Here is a 21464-nt window from a genome sequence, read left to right on the forward strand (position 1 = left end):
TATATATATTCATGCTAGTGGTGAGTTGTGGTACTGCAGCTGCTATGAAATACTGTTACAATGTAGCGGGATAACTAATTGCATGTATAATGTATCTGCTCCTCCTGTCCCTGTGGATGATATAAAAGGGCACGGAGCATTGCGCTCTTTTTTATGTACATTTTTAGCTTCAGAGCCTTAGAGGGGGGTTCTGCTCGGACCAGTTTAGCGCCGCACAGATCCTCAGATCCACGGCATTAGGCTACGGATCGTCCGCTTGTAATATTTATTAGTAGGCATCGGGAACGCCCCGGCATTAGCATGGATTCCAGGACTTCACAGAGTCTGGGCCCCCTCAGATGTGGTGACAGGTCCCCAGAGCCGCAGGATGATTGACTGTAATAAATTATTACATGGCGTCCGGGGAATGACATCAAACATTCATGTCTGGGACCAGCGCCGTACACGGACCTAATGATCTTACATGATACCAAGAATTTTTTTTATCTGGTTAACCAGATTCTTGCTTTTATTGAAGTCTTTGGTTTATATAGATACAACCCGTAATCATCATCAGAGACGCAGTGTGGATTATGGGGCTCATTTACTAAGGGTCCGTCGGATGCATTTCCGTCGCGTTTCCCGAATATTTCCAATTTGCCCTGAATTGCCCCGGGATTTTGACCCACGCGATCAGGGATCGGTGGACGGCGGACAATCCGACTGATTCGAACAAACCACGGAATTTAATTTTCAAAATTGTGTCGCAAGATCAGCACTTACATGCACCGGGAAGAAGACGGTGAACTCCGGCGGACCTGAGCGGGGAAGCGACACATGCAGGATCCTAGTGAATCACGGCAGCTCAGAATCCTCGTCGCACATTCCGGATCGGCGCCGTCAACGGGACGGGTAAGTAAATGTGCCCCTGTGTCTCTAACATTAGGTGTGACCCCGTAGCAGCAGGACTGTGATTGGACTTATAGATTTATAAATCAGGGTTATAGCTTCTCCAAGTGCACTGGTGATGTGTCCTCACACTGCTGTGCTCTGTGGTCTCTGCAGTCAATGTTATGTGTTGCCCCTGTATAAATGTGTAATAATATATTTTTGTATATTGTTAGTAGCAGCAGGACTGTGATCGGATTTATAGAATTATATTCCAAGGTTGTAGCTTCTCCAAGTGCACTGGTGATATGTCCTCACACGGCTGTGCTCTGTGGTCTCTGCAGTCAATGTTATGTGTTGCCCCTGAAGAGATGTGTAATAATATCTTTTTGTATACGGTTAAAAATTAATTCATATTTCAGGATTGTAGCTTCTTGAAGGGCACTGGGTATGTCTCCTCACACTGCTGTGCTCTTTTGCTTTCTGCAGCCAGTGTTAGGTACTGTCTCTGGAGAGAGGTGTAATCATACCTTTTTGTAAATTGTTAGCAGCAGCAGAACTGTGAAAAAATGGATTTATATTCCATGATTGTAGCTCCTACAAGTGCACTTGAGGTTAGCCCTCACACTTCTGTGCTCTGTGCTCTCACCAGGCAATGTTATGTGTTGTCCTTAGAGAGATGTGTAATCAGAACATTTTGTATATTGTTAGTAGCAGCAGAACTGTGGAAAATGGATTTATATTCCAGGATTGTAGTTTCTCCAACTGCACTGGGAGAGTCTCCTCACCCTGTTGTGCCCTCAACCATCTCTACTGAACTGCTTCAGAGTCAAGGCTCTGTGAGCAAGCTATTGCTGGTTTAATGTTGAACACTACAATAGTTATTCGGAACAGAGGGGAGGATCTTTGAGGAAAATTTGATACAGAGGACACAGAGCACAGCAGTGTGAGTACACACCCAATGCACTTGGAACAGCTGCAATCCTGGAATACATATCCATATACTAACTAAATACTGTAGCAGTGCGACAACCTAAGATAAGCCTATACCCTAGAAACTCTAGAGTGAATAATACTATGGGGCCCTTAGAGAAACGGGGCCCCAAATAGGTTTTTTTGTTTGACATGGATGTTTTTCATAGTACATTGCAAATGTCCAAACTGACCAACTTTAATGCGAGAGATTGAAGGAGGACCTGCAATCTGGTGCCATAATACAGGGTATTTCTTTAACATTTTTAATATTTTTTTATGCTTTAATAAAGTCTTCGAACAAGACGTTTTGTACCCGACTCTTGTTTTACATCCGCAAATAAATCATCAGAGAAGCCCAAACTTTTACAAAGCCAGAACTTTTACAAAGTTTGGAATTTATCCACCTTGGCGGCACATTCCGCTGCTTCTCCCCTGTGACTCATTTAAATAGTAAAAAAACAATATGTAATAACAACAACGGAAAAAAACCTCATCTCACCTTTGGGCGTTCTGAAAGGAATAGGGTCGGAGAGGGGCCCCAATCCTTTAGAGTTGCGAGCCTGTATTCGGAAATAATAAGCGGTATCCAGGTTGAGGTCGAGGATCTCGTGAGTGAGTCTGTCACCTCCGATGGTCTCCATTACCCAATCGTCAATCTGGAGGTTCTTATCCAAGGTATAAAACAGGATATACGCTATAAAAAAACACAAATAAATATATAGCGTGTGACAGCTGTAGGGAAACATTTTAAGCCGCCATGAATTATGAATGAGTCCGGGTTCTGCATTATGTATCGGTAGCCGCGGTATCAACATCATAACGTATTATTCTTCCAATGTAGGAAGTGCCAGCTTCCGTCACTTCTAATTATGATGAACCGCACCACTTGTAACCCTGTGCTACAGCGCTCAGGATTTCTCATTTACAGGGATTCTTCCCAGAAACTAAAAGCCGAAATCACAGCTGAGCTTCTGCCACTCAGGATCGGTGGCTACGTGATATTGCCGGATTCTTCAGCATCTCCTGCAACTCAAGTAGTTCCATCTCTCTCTATAAGTTATAAAGGAAGTTCAAAATTCCCTGGTTTCTATTATTTTGGGAAAAGGGATCTTATTTAATAGAGGGACTGACATAATGGGGCTCAGACTGCTGTCTGCGGACCACAAAACCATCGGGTTTTTCCGTTTTGCGCCGAATTGCCCCGGGTTTTTGCCGAACGCGATCGGATTGTGGTGCATCGGCCACCGGCTTGCACGCAACAGAAATCGGGCGGCATGTCTGTTGGACAACCCGACGGATTCGGAAAAACCGCAGAATTTAACAAACGAAATGTGTCGCAAGATCAGCACTCACATGCACCGGGAAGAAGAAGGTGAAATCCGACTGACCTCCGCGCAGCAGCGACACCTGAAGGAACTCGGATGCACGACCTTAGTGAATCGCACCGGACCTGAATCATCATCGGACAATGAACAGCGGGATCGCGACTGGACCGGGTAAGTAAATGTGCCCCAATGTCGCTAATGGGGCTGTTCTAAATCCACTAAGATGGCATATGGGGGGGGGGGGGGGGGAGTGGAAGAACCTGGGACTTGTATCTCAACATCCCTCAAGATAAATGCTTGGATGCAACTTACCTCCCTCGTCTACTTCAGGACCAGAACCTGATTATGGGGAGGGCTCCCAGGGCACATGCCCTGAGGCCTCCACTAGTTTGCTCCTAAGGGGGCCCCACCAACCAATAGTGGATTATAGTGTGAGTGATTTGGGCAGTGACATGGCTGTCCAAATCGCTCACTAGATTTGCAGGGGTTGAATCTGGCCCAGCTTCCAGCTTCTTCTGAACCGGCTGTTAAAACAGCAGCCGGCCGCGAGAACGGGGCGGTAGCCAGAGGAAGACCTGGATCACTAACATACTGGTGTTTATGGCACAGTGATGGGAACGCTCCTGCCTCAGCCATAGACCGCAGAGCGCTTGGGATCACACATGCACCAGACATCTGACTGCTGTAAGAGGAGGAGGTTGTGCCGAGCACTGAGGGAGCGGAGCAAGGTTAGTAAAGTTTTATTATTTAGTTATTTTACTGGGGGTTGTATATATGTAATACTGGGAGTCTGGATATATGAATTACGGGGGGGGGGAAAATTTCCAGAAGGGCCCCCACCAGTTTGCGCCCAAGGGCCTCCACCGCCCTTAATCTGGCCCTGTTCAGAATACATGTACATGTGAGCTGAGAAGCAAGAACCCCAAAATAGTTGTATTTCGGATATATCTCTCTGGTACGACTACAATTGATTATTATGCCCTACCCATGGGAATGGGGATAACAATATCTTTGGTGGGGTGAGGGGACCTCAGATCATGAATAGACCTCGGATCATGACGTAGAATCAATTCTATGGGTGCATCATGTTCTCATCATGTTACACTCCACAATAGTCATGTTTATGTATGTTGTGTAAGAAAATGTGACAATAGGAAGATTTGGGAGAAAAAAATGTAATTCAGTGCCATGATGAAAACTCGGGTAACCTGAAACTTATTATTACCTATCTAAGGTGTTTGTCAAGAAATTTTATTTTAATTTTAAAATTAACTTCAAAGGCTCAAGCTAAGTGCATAGAGGATGGTACACAGTGTCGGACTGGCCCACCAGAGTCGCTGAGGATCCTCCGGTGGGCCCTGGCTCAACCCAATACTGAACCCCAGAGGTCCATCAGAAAACACCACAATTTAGAGGCTGCAGGAGTATATTTCCTGGGGGATATAGAAGAGTGGGCCCCCAAATTGAATTTCTGTGGTGGGCCTAAGGAAACCCAGTCCGACACTGATGTTACATTACAGTGAAGTAGACCAGATACAATACCAATCGTACTAGATCTGAAATTTTTGGGTAAAACTGAAGTTCTAGCAAGAGAATTTTCATGTTTTGTATCTGTCTAAAACTGCAATCACAAAGAGTATCACTAACAAGTAGAGAAAGTATAACAGCGAAACATGCGGCATGGAGAAAAAAAGTGCAGAACAAGCAAATTACCGGTAATCTTGCCGTTGGCTTCGATCGGAGGCTGCCAGCTCACAGTCACAGCTCGAGGCTTCCTTTCCCTTGTGATGACTGTTAAATCCTTCGGGGCAGATGTTGGAGCTTAAATTGTGTAAAAAAAAAAAAAAAGAAACACTTGGCGATGAACGAGGTGTAAATTAAGAAGGCGACATTGAAGGTGCTGATAGGAAGCTTTATCCCTACGGAGGCGGGAGACGCCATGATCGGGAGGTTCACACGTCTAATTATGACATCCTGACATTTTCTTGCCCCGGAGTTCGGTTTTTATGTGTTAAGGAAGAAACTACATCAGAAAGAAATCCTGATATCTGCGGTGGGGTTATCTTCTAAGAAAAGTACTCCAGATAATAATATGCCCCTATTGTAAATAATAATGGGAGTCATTGTTGTAATGGAGGTCGGTGATCCTATCAACTCATAACTGCAGGTTCAATTCCTTAATATGGGTCATAGAATCCCCTGGTTCCTAATATTTATACTAGGGGCCTTAAGTAATTCTTAAAATTGTTTGACTTCTAGTGGACGGACCACCAGGAGGGCCATCGATCTACATCATGGTCAATAACCGGAGGAGCTGGATTGACAAGCAAAGCTGATTCTGATGATGATGTAGCTTCCTTGCCCTGGTCAACGGGAGCTTAAGAGGTCCCAATGATACTGGTCAAATATGGATGAATTGTCTAAATATCAATCACCACTATTGAACTTTCCACCACCTCACTCTCTCTAGCCCACATCAAAAATTAGTAAATTGATTAAATGATAATGGATTTCTACTGTCAGATGGGTAGAGATAGGCTGTCCGCTCAACACGAGGACCAACCATCCAACACTAGGTAACCCAAGTGCACTATAAAGTGTTTTAACCAACTTAAAATTAGTATAATTATGATCTCTACCGTCAGATGGGTAGTCCTTTCGTGAAGAAGATGGACTGCCTTGACCTATTTGACAGTAAAGAGCTAAAAATATTGACACTGTATAGTTGGTAAGAGTGGGGGCTACAGATATAATTCTAGTTGAGCCAGAAGCCAGGAGCAGCACCTATGACATGAAGCAAATAGTTGGGGTCTCTAGAAGCAATTAAATGGACGGCTGTGCGAGGCACAATGTTACGTGTAGTACCAGCCATAGTGCCCCCAGGCTATAGCCATGGTCTTCCATGTAAAAAAAAAAAAATATCTCCAAAAACTTCTAACCCAAATGCCCATTATCTAAATGGTGATAATCACAAAAAGCCCTTATAGGGTTGGGTTCCTAAGGCACAAATTTACTACAGCTGGTGCTTAAACCTGCTTGTTGGTACCCCAAAAATACCCAGCACATGTGGTCAACTCTCCAACTCTCCATATACAAAAAAATTTCTTTTAACCCCATTATTTCCCCATTACCTGTTTCATAGGTTGTAGCGTGAGCTGTCATACTCCATGTACTTGACCTTCTGCCTTTGGTGACCATCACTGAAAACTCATACATGGTGTTTGGTTTCAGACCGGTAACCGTATGGCTTAAAGATGTTGTATCAGCAGACTTATAAGAAAAGAAAAACAAGAAAAAAAATAAGAACAGATTTTACAATGAGCAAATAACTGAAGAAAACCTCCCACAACAATAAAGCAAGAGGACCATAGGTAATCCTAGTAGAGGAATAATCAACTTTGGAACAAGTGAGAAGGTGTTCCTCTCCCTACAGCACACCCGCAGGCAAAACAATGTAGTACATCCTGCCTAATTAAATGAATGTATTACAGGAAGATGCTAGGTCTTCCAGAGCAAGACCGGTTCTCTATATCTATATCTATATCTATATCTACATTGATTGATAGATGGAGGGTCTGAAATGGTGGAATACTCTCTAATATCTTATGATCTCCAAGTCTATTTACCTTATATTTGGAGCTGGACGAGTAGCTTGTTCTCCATCGTATAGTGTAGAAACGAACTTCTGCCGTCTTTTGGTTCTTTAAGACGGAGTTGTCTGCCCAGCTGACTCTCACAGCTTCATGCGTTAAAGCAACTGCCTGAACACCTACTGGTGGGAGCATGGGGGTGGACATTTCTGGGACGGAGGTAGGAAAATCATCAATAAAAGGATAAAACTCAATTTCAGAAGGATCCAAGGGGTCTGGTAATCATGCATCAAATAATATATCAAATAAAAAAAAATAAATAAATAATAATAATAATTAAAAAAATAATAATATAAAAAATATATATTAATGCAGCAAAGGAAAACACAATGGGTTAAATACAAAATAATGGCAAGGGTGAAAATGGCGTAAAGAGAGACAAAAAAAAGAAATAGCAATTAATTTGCAATTCATGTTTTCTCTACAGTCATTTTTTTTTTTCAATTTTTTTGAAACTCCAAAATTCTTTAAAATTCCAATTCCAAAATTATATAAATATTTTTTTTGGCATAAATTAAATATGAAAAATATAATAAAAATATATTTCACACCTTCAAAAATATCTAAAAAAAAATAGATGAACATGAACAAGAACATGTTAAATATAAAATATATGATATTTGCTGAACTCTGATATTTTCTTAAATTCCATGTGTTCTATTAATTTCCTCTGTGGGAGAGGGGGAAAACACAAATCCCATAATAGTAAATGTGACTCCCTGGAGACTCTGCCACAGAAAATCACACTTTTCTATTGACTTATGAAATGTCCTTGAGTTTCTCGCTGTAGCAGATTACATCTATACCGGTTTCCATAGGGGTAAAAAATCAATTATATAGCAATAAAAATGCATTTAGGCAAAGTCCATTAATTTATAACACCTTGAAATTCCAATTACACTTTAATAAAAAATAAGAGAGAAATAACTAATAACTTTATGCCAATATTTTAATTATTAAGTCTATAGAGGTTTTTCATATTCCGATAAGTCGTTCTAATAAATAATAATAACAAATACATTGTAATTTTTATGGTTATTAATATTAATATTTTCAATGAGTACATACTGGAATATCAAATGAATGTTTTTCAGTTGTCAACCCCATAAGGACCTCATAAAGTGGCATTTGTGCATGCTTTATGGTAATGCTGCAATTCTACAGCCATTCATGGTCAACGACCCCTATCACTGTAGAGTATGAACTTTGAACATAGACAGATTCGTAGACTTGAAGAGTGTTTGAAGACCTTAGCCCGAGTGGGGCCATAGTGGCCACTGTAAGTGCAATGTAGAACAACAAAGGACTAGCTATATAAGTGTCTGTCCATGTAATACCCAGATGGACCAGTTCTACAAAATGTCTGCTCCTCAGAGAACATTCTCTCTCTATTAGCTCCATATGGTCTAAGGAGTATTCCAGCAATTATGTTGATCGAACCCTTTAGATAGATCATTACTTTCAAAATGTTGAGGTTCTGAAACCCGATACATCAACGATCAGCAATAACAACACTCCAGTGAGCGCCACCGCTGTTAATGGGCTGAACCTCAATGTCAAGCAGAGCCACAATATAATGGGGGTCATTTACTAAGGGGCCTATTCGCGTTTTCCCGACGTGTTACCCGAATATTTCCGATTTGCGCCGATTTCCCCTTAATCGCCCCTGGATTTTGGCGCTCGCGATCGGATTGTGGCGCTTCGGCGCTGGCATGCACACGATGGAAATTGGGGGGGGGGGGGGCGTGTCCGAATGAAAACTCAACGGATTCGGAAAAAACGCTGCATTTAAAAAAAAAAAAATCTGTTGCGGAGCTTGCACTTACCTTCACTCAGCCTGTCTCGGTGAACTCCAGTGCGTTCCACAGTAGCGCCACCTGGTGGACGGCGGAGGAACTACCTTAATAAATCCCGGCCGGACCCGAATCCAGTGTAGAGAACGCGCCGCTGGATCGTGAATGGACCGGGTAAGTAAATCTGCCCCAATGAATGACTTTTTGGTAAAAAAAATGGAAATTGAGGTTTTGATTTGGTAAAAATAGGGCGTAACTTTTGTATAGAAGTGCAACCCCCAACAGGGGTGTAACTTTTGTAAACAAATCCAACCTATATTGTCTCAATGCCAGTTCTGTTGGTTCATGGTTTATGGTCTTATTGAAAAACATGATCTGAAAAATTGTGCATGATATTTGAACCAATTACTGGCCTCAACACCCATGGCTGAAAGTTGAGTAGAGGACTACTGAGGCCAGCCAATCACTGAAACACTAGAGACTTAGAGCCACCACCAGAGCTGAGTTGGGTTGACAATGAGTGGAGTTCTTTTTTACACCCTCCCCCTGTGGCTCTGCCATTACACCATCACCTCAAGCCTGAAGGCACCAGAAAAATAAGAGACTAAAAGCCACCTCAAGGGCTAGGGGGAACCCAACAATGGGTGACCTTTTTCTTAACCCCCTATGTGGACTTTCCCAATTTTTTGAAATACACTTGACCTAAACTATTGTTCACGGTAAGTAGAGAATCACCAAACACTCACTGTTTCAATCAATTCTATGTTCTCTATTATGTTTGTTCTATTCCATTTTCTCTACCTTGTATTGTACGAATAAACGAATTAAAACAACATATTAAGAATCTTTCTTAAAAATCAAAAGTGTAAGTAAAAGTGAATAAAAAGCTAACAAGTCGAACACTTTCCAGACCAAATGAAACATTTAATTTTCCTAAGCCAGCCGGGCCTCGTTTATCACCAGAGTGGGGGACGATGTTATCTATATTGATTTTCACTCCAGAATATTTCTTAGCAAAATTGTTTTCAGAAAACAAGTGATATGTATTATAATATTTTACAATGAAATAGAAATTACATATTGATTCAGCCCAGATGATGAGATGGCAGACAAGTGAAATGAAAAGCCGAGCTCCCTGGGTTCTTTCTTTTGGGAATACTTTGTAAAATAAAATCAGTAGCCTTTAAATTATTTATGGTTTGAAGTTGATTGGAATATTCTACGAGGTTCCCTTTAAGGACGTGGTATGTCTTATGACTTTTGTGCTCTTATTGACATACAGATGATACATGTGAGGAACAACGAGAGAATATTCCATCAAATAGAGGCACACTGAGCAGTTACAGACAATGGGGCAGATTTACTTACCCGGTCCATTCGCGATCCAGCGGCGCATTCTCTGAACAAAAACCTGACGGATTCGGAAAAGCCGCCGCTTTTAAAAAAAAAAATCTGTTCCAGAGCTTGCACTTACCTTCACTCACTTACCTGAGTGAAGGTATGTGCAAGCTCCGCAACAGATTTTTTTTTTAAATGCGGCGGTTTTTCCGAATCCATCGGGTTTTTTTTCTGCCACGGCCCCCGATTTCCGCCGCGTGCGCCAAAATCCCGGGGCAATTCAGGGGAAATCGGAGCAAATTGGAAATATTCGGGTAACACGTCGGGAAAACGCAAATCGGGCCCTTAGTAAATGACTCCCAATTAATTCATCCTGAATTTAAAAAATTTACCAAAATTTTCTGTTACCTTAATTTTTTACCTTGAAATCATAGAAAGTTGATAATTGACTATATTTGTATATGCATGTGGTACTGCACTACAAAGTCTAGGGCTTCTAACATCATAATATACTGTAAATATGACCAAGTCTGTCTTCTTACATATAATCAAAAAATAAATAAAAATATGCTCAAAATTTTTTGAATTTTCCAAATCATGTACAATTTTCCCCTCTTTATCAGTAGGAGAAATTTAATTTCAAATATCTTTTTTTTTTTAAATCTATTTATTGCCCTTTAATTCCTGTACAAAGCAATAAATAGGGAAAAAAAAAGATATTTGAAATTGTATTTCTCTTTTAAAATTAGATTTTAGAAGTAAAAACAAAATATAAAAAAAAAACGTTTGTATAAAAGCTTTTAAAAATATAATTTTTTTTTATAATTATAATTTTACGTTAAAATTAAATATTAAAAAAAATTAAATAAACATTTATATAAAATTAGATTTCGGTAAAAGTAAAAAAAAAAATTTGAACACTAATTTGTATTTTATTTTAAAATAGTGACGTGTTGGCGAAATTTCAAATTAGAAGTTTTATTTCACTATGAAATTCTATTTTTGGGGTAATTGTGACTTGTTAAATTTCCATAACTCTTTCGGTTGGAAATAAAATATGCTGTAAAAAAATAGCAAATATTTTTTTTTAATATTCGCTTTAAGTTTGTTGTTTGGCGCTGGTACATACAGTAGGTTGTTATTCAATTTTCCTGTAAAAAAACTGTCTTTACTGTGATAAGTGCATTAATGAACAATAATTATACCGCATTACTCGGTGTTGCCTAATTTCTCGTCACTTACCTGTTCATTTCCTGCAATTATAAGATCCCAGTAAAATAAACATAGCAACAAAAATGGGAGGATAAAAAAAATGAAAGAAAAAGCTTTGTAGTTTTGTTTTTATGAACCTACCGGTTTGAGATCGGGTTGTGGCGCTTTCGTAAAGAGGGACCCCTTCTCCTGCGTTATTAAAGGCTTTCAGAGAAATCACATAATGGGAGCTGGGCTCTGCAAACACAAACACATCGAAGATGAAAGGTCAGTGGATGTGGGATAACACAGGAAAGTAGCCTCAAATGCCACATTATCTATATTTAAAGGAAAAAATCATTATAATAATCAAAACATCGTGAACATAAATAACCATCTTATTGACTCTACGACAGCTTCTTGGCGCTGAGTGCAACAACAGGAATTTCTACCCAGGAGCAGAAAACTTTGTCTACTTTGTTATAAAATATAATATTATAGATTCAACTCCTAAAATGTATTGATGTCATCTACATCTACCCATAATAGCTTACACTCTACAGGAGAGAGGAGCTGCCCATAAGTTACACTCTACAGGAGAAAGGACTGTGCCCATAAGAATTTACACTCTACAGGAGAGAGGACCCTGCCCATGAGAGCTTACACTCTACAGGAGAGAGGACCCTGCCCATATGAGCTTACACTCTACAGGAGAGAGGACCTTGCCCATAAGAGCTTACACTCTACAGGAGAGAGGATCCTGCCCATAAGAGCTTACACTCTACAGGAGAGAGGACCCTGCCCATAAGAGCTTACACTGTACAGGAGAGAGGACCCTGCCCATAAGAGCTTGCACTCTACAGGAGAGAGGACACTGCCCATGAGAGCTTACACTCTACAGGAGAGAGGTCCCTACCCATAAGAGCTTACACTCTACAGGAGAGAGGACCTTGCCCATAAGAGCTTACACTCTACAGGAGAGAGGACCCTGCCCATTAGAGCTTACACTCTACAGGAGAGAGGACTGTGCCCATAAGAACTTACACTCTACAGGAGAAAGGACCCTGCCCATAAGAGCTTACACTCTACAGGAGAAAGGACCCTGCCCATAAGAGCTTACACTCTACAGGAGAGAGGACCTTGCCCATAAGAGCTTACACTCTACAGGAGAGAGGGCCCTGCCCATTAGAGCTTACACTCTACAGGAGAGAGGACTGTGCCCATAAGAGCTTACGCTCTACAGGAGAGAGGACCTTGCCCATAAGAGCTTACACTCTACAGGAGAGAGGACCCTGCCCATAAGAGCTTACACTCTACAGGAGAAAGGACCCTGCCCATAAGAGCTTACACTCTACAGGAGAGAGGACCCTACCCATAAGAGCTTACACTCTACAGGAGAGAGGACGTTGCCCATAAGAGCTTACACTCTACAGGAGAGAGGATCCTGCCCATAAGAGCTTACACTCTACAGGAGAGAGGACCCTGCACATTAGAGCTTACACTCTACAGGAGACAGGACCCTGCCCATAAGAGCTTACACTCTACAGGAGAGAGGACCCGGTCCATAAGAGCTTACACTCTACAGGAGACAGGACCCTGCCCATAAGAGCTTACACTCTACTGGAGAGAGGACCCTGCCCATAAGAGCTTACACTCTACAGGAGAGAGGACCCTGCCCATAAGAGCTTACACTCTACAGGAGAGAGGACCCTGCCCATGAGAGCTTACACTCTACAGGAGACGGGGGCCCATGAGAGCTTACACTCTACAGGAGAGAGGTCCCTGCCCATAAGAGCTTACACTCTACAGGAGAGAGGACCCTGCCCATAAGAGCTTACACTCTACTGGAGAGAGGACCCTGCCCATAAGAGCTTACACTCTACAGGAGAGAGGACCCTGCCCATAAGAGCTTACACTCTACAGGAGAGAGAACCCTGCCCATAAGAGCTTACACTCTACAGGAGAGAGGTCCCTGCCCATATGAGCTTATACTCTACAGGAGAGAGGACCCTGCCCATAAGAGCTTACACTTTACAGGACAGAGATTCACACTGATTATCTGGTCAGCCAGGGCAGCAAATTTAACAGTTTTGCTGCCGTACAAGAGAGTCTCACAGACATAAGCAATAGTAATTAAGGTGATATGAGTTATAAATATGACTTTGGCCATACGCACTGGTGACCATTGTGCCATAAAGCACGATGGCTGTGAGATAACCTGGTGGAGCTTGTGCTTTTAATGATAAAGTACAAGAATGATTCATACAAATGGCACAAATACAATTTGTGACAAAAATGTGCGTCCCGACCGATATTGTACAAAGTGTCTAATAAGATCTGAGCAACTAGGATACAAGAGGCAGCGATCGACTTTGCGAAGGTCACATCCACGCTACTCAAATCCTGATTTTCTGGTTCATAACCCAATGATAATGACCCTTATCCTGTCTCAGCTATGCACCATAATTACTATTAATCCCTCCAGTGCCCAACGGACCCATAATCCATTGCGGCTGACTCTCCATCCAGATCTGAAGGGGGTTTAATTGCCGAGACCTTCCTAGGAGATTACTGAATAATTGATTAGCTCATTGTGAATATCATTAGGACCATTGCCACATGAATGAATAAACAATATCCACCTGATGTGAAGCCTTTCCCCCGATCCTCGTCCGGCATGATATTCATTTATGGCACTTGTTTTGATGGAATATAATTGGTCTTTAGTATAAAAAAAAACCTATTTCTATTTTTTCTCTCTTTTTTTTTTATAGATTAATGAATTGCTTTAAATTGCAGAGAGGAAATCAACCTGAGAAAACCATTCATCTACGTCAAGTGGTCGGCAATTGTCCTCTCACAAAGGCCGCAAAGTGCTCGTCGTCAGATCTCATCTCACTTCCATTCTTCTTCTACTCACCACGAGCTTTATAGAGAACCCATCACAATGACATACCTCATTAACCCGTTTCTGCCCTGTGATTGGATATACAATGATGGGTCTTGGGATGTATTCATACCAATGTGTTTGGACCGTCCATGGACCATGAGACACATTTGGGAATGTCTGGAAATAATTTGGCCATGCATGATGATTCACATTATGGGTCAGATATCTGGTCAATGATGTCCTTGGATGCAGGACCATCAATTATAGTAAAGAGGCTTTCTGAGGCAGGGAGAGCTTGACTTCAGTGTAAAATATTTTGATGGTAGATTTCCTCTGATAAGAGTGTTTGTTATATCCACTAAGTAGAACCCCCAAGACTGACAACTTTTTGTTCACGTAGTCACCTAGTCTCTCTCAATCAATCACAATAGCTTTAAAAAATTGTTACTGTGACCATTAACCTATATCTGTTTTACATGATAAGACAACTATAGAACATTTTTAAAGAGGATTAGGTTCATTAGGAAACCTGTGACCATCCGTGGTGTAACTTAAAGGTGTTGGGTCCCCATGAAGGTGTTGGGTCCCCATCCCCATGTATCAGGCCCCCCCAGTATAATGTATCACTGACACTCCTCATACTTGGAAGAGACACCTAACACTCTTGGATCTCTCTGTACATGCCCTTGCCTGCCATGTTGTTCCATATTTTGGGAGGTCGTATAGGTCCTCAAAGCTTTGTCCAGGACGAAAAACACATTGGGGCTCATTTACTAAGGGTCCGAATGCCGCACTTTCGTTGGGTTTCCCGAATATTTCCGATTTGCACCGAATTGCCCAGGGATTTTTTGCGCACACGATCGGATTGTGGTGCATCAGCGTCAGCTTTCAACCGAGAGAAATTGGGGGGCATGGCCGTCGGACAACCCGACAGCTTCGGAAAAACAGCGGAATTTAAAAAAGAATTTGTGTCCCAAGATCAGCACTCACATGCACCGGGAAGAAGAAGGTGAACCCCGGGGGGCCTCGGCGCAGCAGCGACACCTGCAGGATATCGGGTGCATGACCTTAGTGAATCCCAACAGACCCAAATCAGCATTGGAGAACGCACCGCGGGATCGCGACTGGACCGGGTAAGCAAATGTGCCCCATTATTTTTTTCACAAACTTTTTTATGTACCTTATCCATGCTAAAATATAACTAATAATACAGTATTTAACAGTTATTGGGTGCAAATCCAGGTCAGGGGCAAGTCCATGGGCAGTATTGTACAGTATATTTTAGTCTTCTACGTTGGAGCAATAGTTCTCCCTATAAGACATCTGGGCCGCAGCCGTTTCTCTCTCTTTTTTCTCTTTCTCTTCTTTTTTTACAAATTCAATTCCTGTGAGCTTTCAGAAACACAATTTCCCCCTCGGTCTGTTAACTACAGTGTAAACTTGTGATAATAGAGAACTTCATACATAAACAATGCTTTGGGCTTCTTCTCTCTAATATACATTGTTTTTGTTCTTGTCTTGTTAAATTGTAAGAGATGTACGACTTGTTTTCAGCAGAGCCGCAGCGGCATACATTACCAGGAATGAAAAATTATTTCTCACAAAAGGGAACCTAAGCCGAAGCTAAAAGCCTAATCATGAAAAAGTAGATTTGGATAAATTAGCCTCGGATACAAAAAAAACTCCACTAAAAACACTCTTTTAACATTAAATAAATGTAGAAACCTATAAATTGCATTAAAATAATTCCAATTCTCTTTAGTGCTACAACTAGCTCAAGACATTCCTATTTCCCACAGCTGGGATCTCGAGTTATCAGCAGGAGTTTATGGAAGAATTTTTCTGTAGGTGTTCAGTTCTCCTACAGCACCTCCACAGGAGAAGTAAGGTATTACATGATGACCTACCCTAAAAGTTGCACTTTTGCCACAAGTGCAATTTAGAAGAAAGTGGAACAGGGTGCAAGTTGAGGGCATCTGGTGGTCCTACCTTTTAACTCATGTCTGTGCTTTAAGAGGTTGCAAAAGCTGGTGTTTCTTACCAGCTGTTTAGCTTGATATAGAAGGAGCTGAAGCTATTTTGAAGCTTAGAGGTGGATACTGGATGCAGAAAGCAGTTCAGACAGAAAGCGAGCAATACCGATCCCAGCTCTTCTACAGAGGGGATCGGTATTGGTAGTGTAGAATGGCCATCACTGGTAGAATTGCCATTGCTGCGATACCGGCCCCAAGTATTTAGCAGGAGGCCGAAGCCTCCTGATAGATCTGCCGCAGGGGCGAGGCACCATCATAGGTTTGCGTACTTAGCGTCAGCCTTTGATTAAAGTGCTCCATTCAATCTTCACCCTATAGGACTTTAATACAGCTCTATAATAACTATCCATTATAAAATAGAGCAACATTGTATTTTAGGCCTTTAGTGATGATGGACCTATTCAGGTTTGGGTTCGTCAAGTTCGGCCGATTCAGCAGCCAAACACCCGCCAGTAGCACCCGCGACTGGTGCTGGACCAATCGCAACTATTAACCGATGGTGTGGTCACTCATCACAATTTTTCACCCATGATTGGTGATGGTGTTAATGGCGAGGTTGAGCCCAAACACCAATGCTGTGCCCTACATTGCAGTTCAGGTCCATGCATCTGTAATAACAAAAACAATACTATAGGAAAAAATTTTCTTAACTCCTCTCGGACCGCCTTCTGACTTTAGACATCAGCGGCCGCAGGTCCGTTGCTCCAGTTTTCTACTGCTAGCCGCGGGAGCAGGACCCGGTCTCCATATGTCAGAGACACCTGGAGACCCTACGGAGAAGGGAGATCTACAATTTCCCATGACTGGTTAAGAACCCACGTTGTCAAGTTCCTCCGTGCGCGTGGCTGATACATTAGTTCCATTTTAATTTTCCTGAAAGTCTCTGTCTCTAATATTTATGGCTTGGTTACTCCAGCTTATACCCAAACCCGACCATTCATTACGTCCTTGTCCACAGAAAAAACAAATATTCAATTCCATTTTTTCCCACTATCTCAAATGAGCAGCACAAACGAAAACACAATCTCACATTTTTTTAATTAAGCCAAATAATCAACCGGATGGAGATATGAAGGGCATAAACTAAGCGCAGGTTCACCTTCCTCCGAGCCAGCCATTAAATAATGTGGAAATAAAGAATATCATTACTTGGCCTTGATAAGGGCAACGCGCCCGTGAAGATGTTAATTTATTATTAGCAGGGGGTTTGTGTGAATATGTTTCATATCTGACCACACAAAATGAAATCTATAGTACACAGTGAGAGGACTGTAAGTGCGGGCACGTTAGATGAATCGCTCCATAATTACTTCACTAAAGCCAGATACGTTTCCAGAGAATGGACAGTTAATTGGCAAAAGTTTCTGGTTTAAGGGCAATTCCAAGAAGTTTTATGTTACTTGTGCTATGGCCTTCAACTAGAAGCACCCATTGGGGGTGTTGTTTTCTGGTTCCACCATACAAAAGTAAAGAGGTCAGTGCATGAGACCAGTTAAATGGCCACCTTGGGCCAAAAGCAGACACCTCCAAAAGACAAGAATACTCCCTGGAGATGTAAGGTAATAAGACAGCCAAAGGCCTAAATTATTGGATTATGGTTTTAGAAGAAATATAATCTGCCAGCAATGGCCTCCTCAACCCCAACCTGGATTAGAAGATGGAAATAACCAAATTTTGGTCACACAAGACCTTTGGATCTGCACCTCCAAAAGACAAGAATACTCCCTGGAGATGCTAGGCCATAAGACAGCGAAAAACCTAAGTTATTGGATAATGGTTTAAGAAGAAACGTAATCTGCCAGCAATGGCCTCCTCAACCCCAACCTGGATTAGAATTAATTTTGGTCATACCAGACCTTTGGATCTGCACCCTGGTATTAGTGACAGAGACCAGTACAGGCACCCCTACAGGTTTACCCTCTGTAGATGTTAGGCCATGGGACAACCCAAGTCCATAGTCATTGGATTATAATAGTAAAACAAGGCAATGTTGATGTGCCAGCAATGGCCTTTTCCTCAACACCATCCAAGATTGGAAACTGAAGAGGACCAAATGACCTACTCTTTACCTTCATCCTAAATTTTAAAAATAATACAACAAATTATAAGTGTGCACCTTCAGAAGGGGTAGGCCATGAGACAACATCTGTGACATAACAGTTATAATCAAGTGAGGCATAATAGTTGATGAACTCTGATCCAGTGGCGCGATCTCCGTCGAGGATTCCGGTCTTCCGGCGACTCACTAAGGTCGTGCGCCCGATGTCCACCAGGTGTCGCTGCTGCGTCGAGGTCCACCGAGGTTCGCCGGAGTTCACCAACCTATTCCTGGTGCATGTAAGCGCATTTTTTAAAAAATATCGCGTTTTTTCCGAATCCGTTGTTTTTTTTCCGACGGCCACTTCCCCAGATTTCCGTTGCATGCATGCCGGCGCTTATCCACTACAATCCGTTCGCGTGCACCAAAATCCCGGGGCAATTCGGTGCAAACCAGTAATTTTCGAGAGACCCGACGAAAAAGAGCAGTTCGGACCCTTAGTAAATGTGCCCCTATGTATCTATGTAAATGGTGGCCCATTAGACCCCTATCGGTCACTATAATGGGACCATAGGTAGATCTAAAGGTTGATTCCACCATAGTAATACATAGGATGGGTTATTTTATCAATCAAAGACTACAGGCCTCTATACAACATGGCTATGTTATCTGGACAAAGTAACCACATAATGGTAAAAACATAGACCACTGCTCAAGGACATGACCAACATAAAAGAATAGAAACACAACAAGGTCTCAATAAACTTCAGTACTTTGTATTTAGTAGAACTCATGAGCGATTTTATTCCTTATGACAGCGTCATGCTCGCTCTGTGTCACTAGCCATTCCTAAGCGTAGCACCGACAGAATCACAATGAGCTTTTCACGACTCGCTGGAGACATTTTGCTTTAATACAGACTGGAAAATTGACTTGGGACATGGATTGTAAAAATACGTCTCTGGCCCTTATCCATTACCGCGTTTTGACCTGGACCTCCCAGGAATGTGCACTGACTCCCCATACAGGAGATTATAGCCTTTGGCTACTCCTGTTTTCCAGTATTAGAGTCCGTGTTTAATCATCGTTCTTTCCTTTCAAGACTCTCAAACATGTTAACACAGAAACAATGCGAGAAGAGAAATCCTTGGGGTAAAGAGAACATGAAAAACCAACCCTTCTACATTCATGATTCATGTTCCTAGAGAGTAGGAAACCTACCATGAAGAATAGAATACCCATCTCGAAAGTATGTTCTGAAACTTTCCAAAACTTTGGTGGAGTCATGTTTGGGTAACTGCCCCAAAATATTGGCCAATACTGAATTCCATGCCTAAAATTATGGGGGTCATTTACTAAGGGCCCGATTCGCGTTTTCCCGACGTGTTACCCGAATATTTCCGATTTGCTCCGATTTTCCCTGTATTGCCCTGGGATTTTGGGGCACGCGATTGGATTGTGGCGCATCGGCGCCGGCATGCGCGTGACGGAAATCGGGGGGCGTGGCCGAACGAAAACCCAATGCATTCAGAAAAACCGCCGCATTTAAAAATGGAAAATGTGTCGCTCGGGACGCACTTACCTGCACTCAGCTGGCCTCAGTGAATTCCGGCGCGTTCAGATGCTTTTAAGCGCAGCAGGGCCACCTGGTGGACGGCGGAGGAACTACCTTATTAAATCCCGGCCGGACCCGAATCCAGCGCAGAGAACGTGCCGCTGGATCATGAATGGACCGGGTAAGTAAATCTGCCCCTATGTGCTTTGATTGTTATTTTTGTCTGGTGGACAGTTTTTTTAGAAGTGTCTAATTTGTACAAAATTTGACAAAAAGTTCTCCAAAATTGGTCTACATGATCTAGAGGTACTTGATTTATCACAGTGGTTCACACTGGATGATAATTTTGGTGCAGGGTAAAGTATTTGGAATTTGTCTGGCATCCTAGGCCCCACCCCTTTCTCGATAGGCCACCACCATTTCTATAGACCCTCCCTTTGTTAGACAAGACACAGATATAGCCTAAATACATAATAATATGGTTTAAGGCATGCAGAGGTATTTTTACTGCCAAATACAGACAGTCCTCGGTTTACGTACAAGATAGGTTCCATAGGTTTGTTCTTAAGTTGAATTTGTATGTAAGTCAAAACTGTATATTTTATAAGTGTAGCTCCATACAAAAAAAAATTTCTCCCACTGACAATTGTAGTTTTAGAATTTTTGGCTGTCATGGGATCATTGCATTGCAGCGTGGGATCCAGAGAGCTTCACCAGAGGTCACAGTGGTCAGAGGGGTCTGTCTTTAACTAGGGGTCGTTTGTAAGTTAGGTGACCTTAAGTGGGGGACTACCTGTAAATGAAAATTCTTATATATTATTAGCAATAAATGTGAATTTAGAGACAAGTTAATCTATTCATTGATTAACAGATTTATGTTTTTGTGATTGAATTGAATACAATTATTTTTAGATTTGCTTGAAATGAAGCAATCTTGCTCCAATTTTCCTGTAATTTTTTAGTTGTAATTATTATAACTTTGTAATTTATTGTTCCTTTATTTTTTTATTTTCTTCAAATTTTTTCATCAGCGGGATTAACCCTAACCCTGGCACTAGTGCTGACCCTAACCAAAATGGAGACATTTGTAGAAAACGAACTAGAGGGGGTATTACACCAATTTTCAGGACAATTGGAGCAACAATAATTTGGACCTGAACACCTTATCTTTCGAAAATAAACCTGTCAAGGCTTTAGTGAATTTAATCTTGAATGATTTGCTCATCTCTATCCACTTCTACCTCCATACATCATGTTTTTGCCGATGCTGTGGCTACATATATAAACTGGAAGTGGAAGTGTTAAGAGTTGGACTACAGTTGCGGTTCTTAATTTCCCACCATTTTGTCATCAGTAGAGATGAGCGGACTTGATGGTTGGGTTTTGGTTCAGCCACCTGACCCGGACGTTTTGCCAGCCAGTCCGGCAAATTGACATCACTAGCAACAAGCTATGGCTACGATTGACCACTCTGAATGGTCAATCTGGCAAATTGATGCCCCTAGCAACAATCCCTTGGCCTATCATAGCCATAATTAGTTGCTAGTTGCCTATTTGTCAGATCGGCTCTTCGGTGGCCAATCCTGCGATGTCTATTTCAGGCAGCCGTACCCGCACACTGAACCTGACAATCGGGTCTACTCATCTCAAGTCATCCGTATAAAAATCTTTGAAAATCTCTTCTAAAACGATATTTTCCAAACTTTTTTTTTCGCTTTAAATTCTTAAATCAACGCTCAGAAGTTAAAATGCAACTGAGACAGAAGAACTAGCAGAAGATCACCCCTCCTCACCTCTGCCAATGAATAA

General features: G+C 41.9%; 1 protein-coding gene across 7 annotated transcripts in view; it reads right to left on the bottom strand.

Annotated features, from left to right (window-relative positions):
* DCC (DCC netrin 1 receptor) overlaps positions 1-21464 on the bottom strand; it is a 583792-nt gene that overhangs the window by 55784 nt on the left and 506544 nt on the right. For 5 of the 7 annotated variants that reach the window (XM_072134174.1, XM_072134157.1, XM_072134130.1 and 2 more), the window contains exons 16-20: positions 11302-11397; positions 6794-7032; positions 6299-6437; positions 4881-4988; positions 2342-2536 (exon numbers count right to left, since the gene is read on the bottom strand). In XM_072134174.1, the coding sequence (XP_071990275.1) occupies positions 2342-2536; positions 4881-4988; positions 6299-6437; positions 6794-7032; positions 11302-11397 (777 nt within the window). The remainder of the gene's footprint in view (positions 1-2341; positions 2537-4880; positions 4989-6298; positions 6438-6793; positions 7033-11301; positions 11398-21464) is intronic. The other 2 variants (XM_072134166.1, XM_072134147.1) reach the window with 1 other exon arrangement.

Source organism: Engystomops pustulosus, chromosome 1 (genome assembly GCF_040894005.1).
Source record: "Engystomops pustulosus chromosome 1, aEngPut4.maternal, whole genome shotgun sequence".
NCBI classification, from domain to species: Eukaryota; Metazoa; Chordata; class Amphibia; order Anura; family Leptodactylidae; genus Engystomops; species Engystomops pustulosus.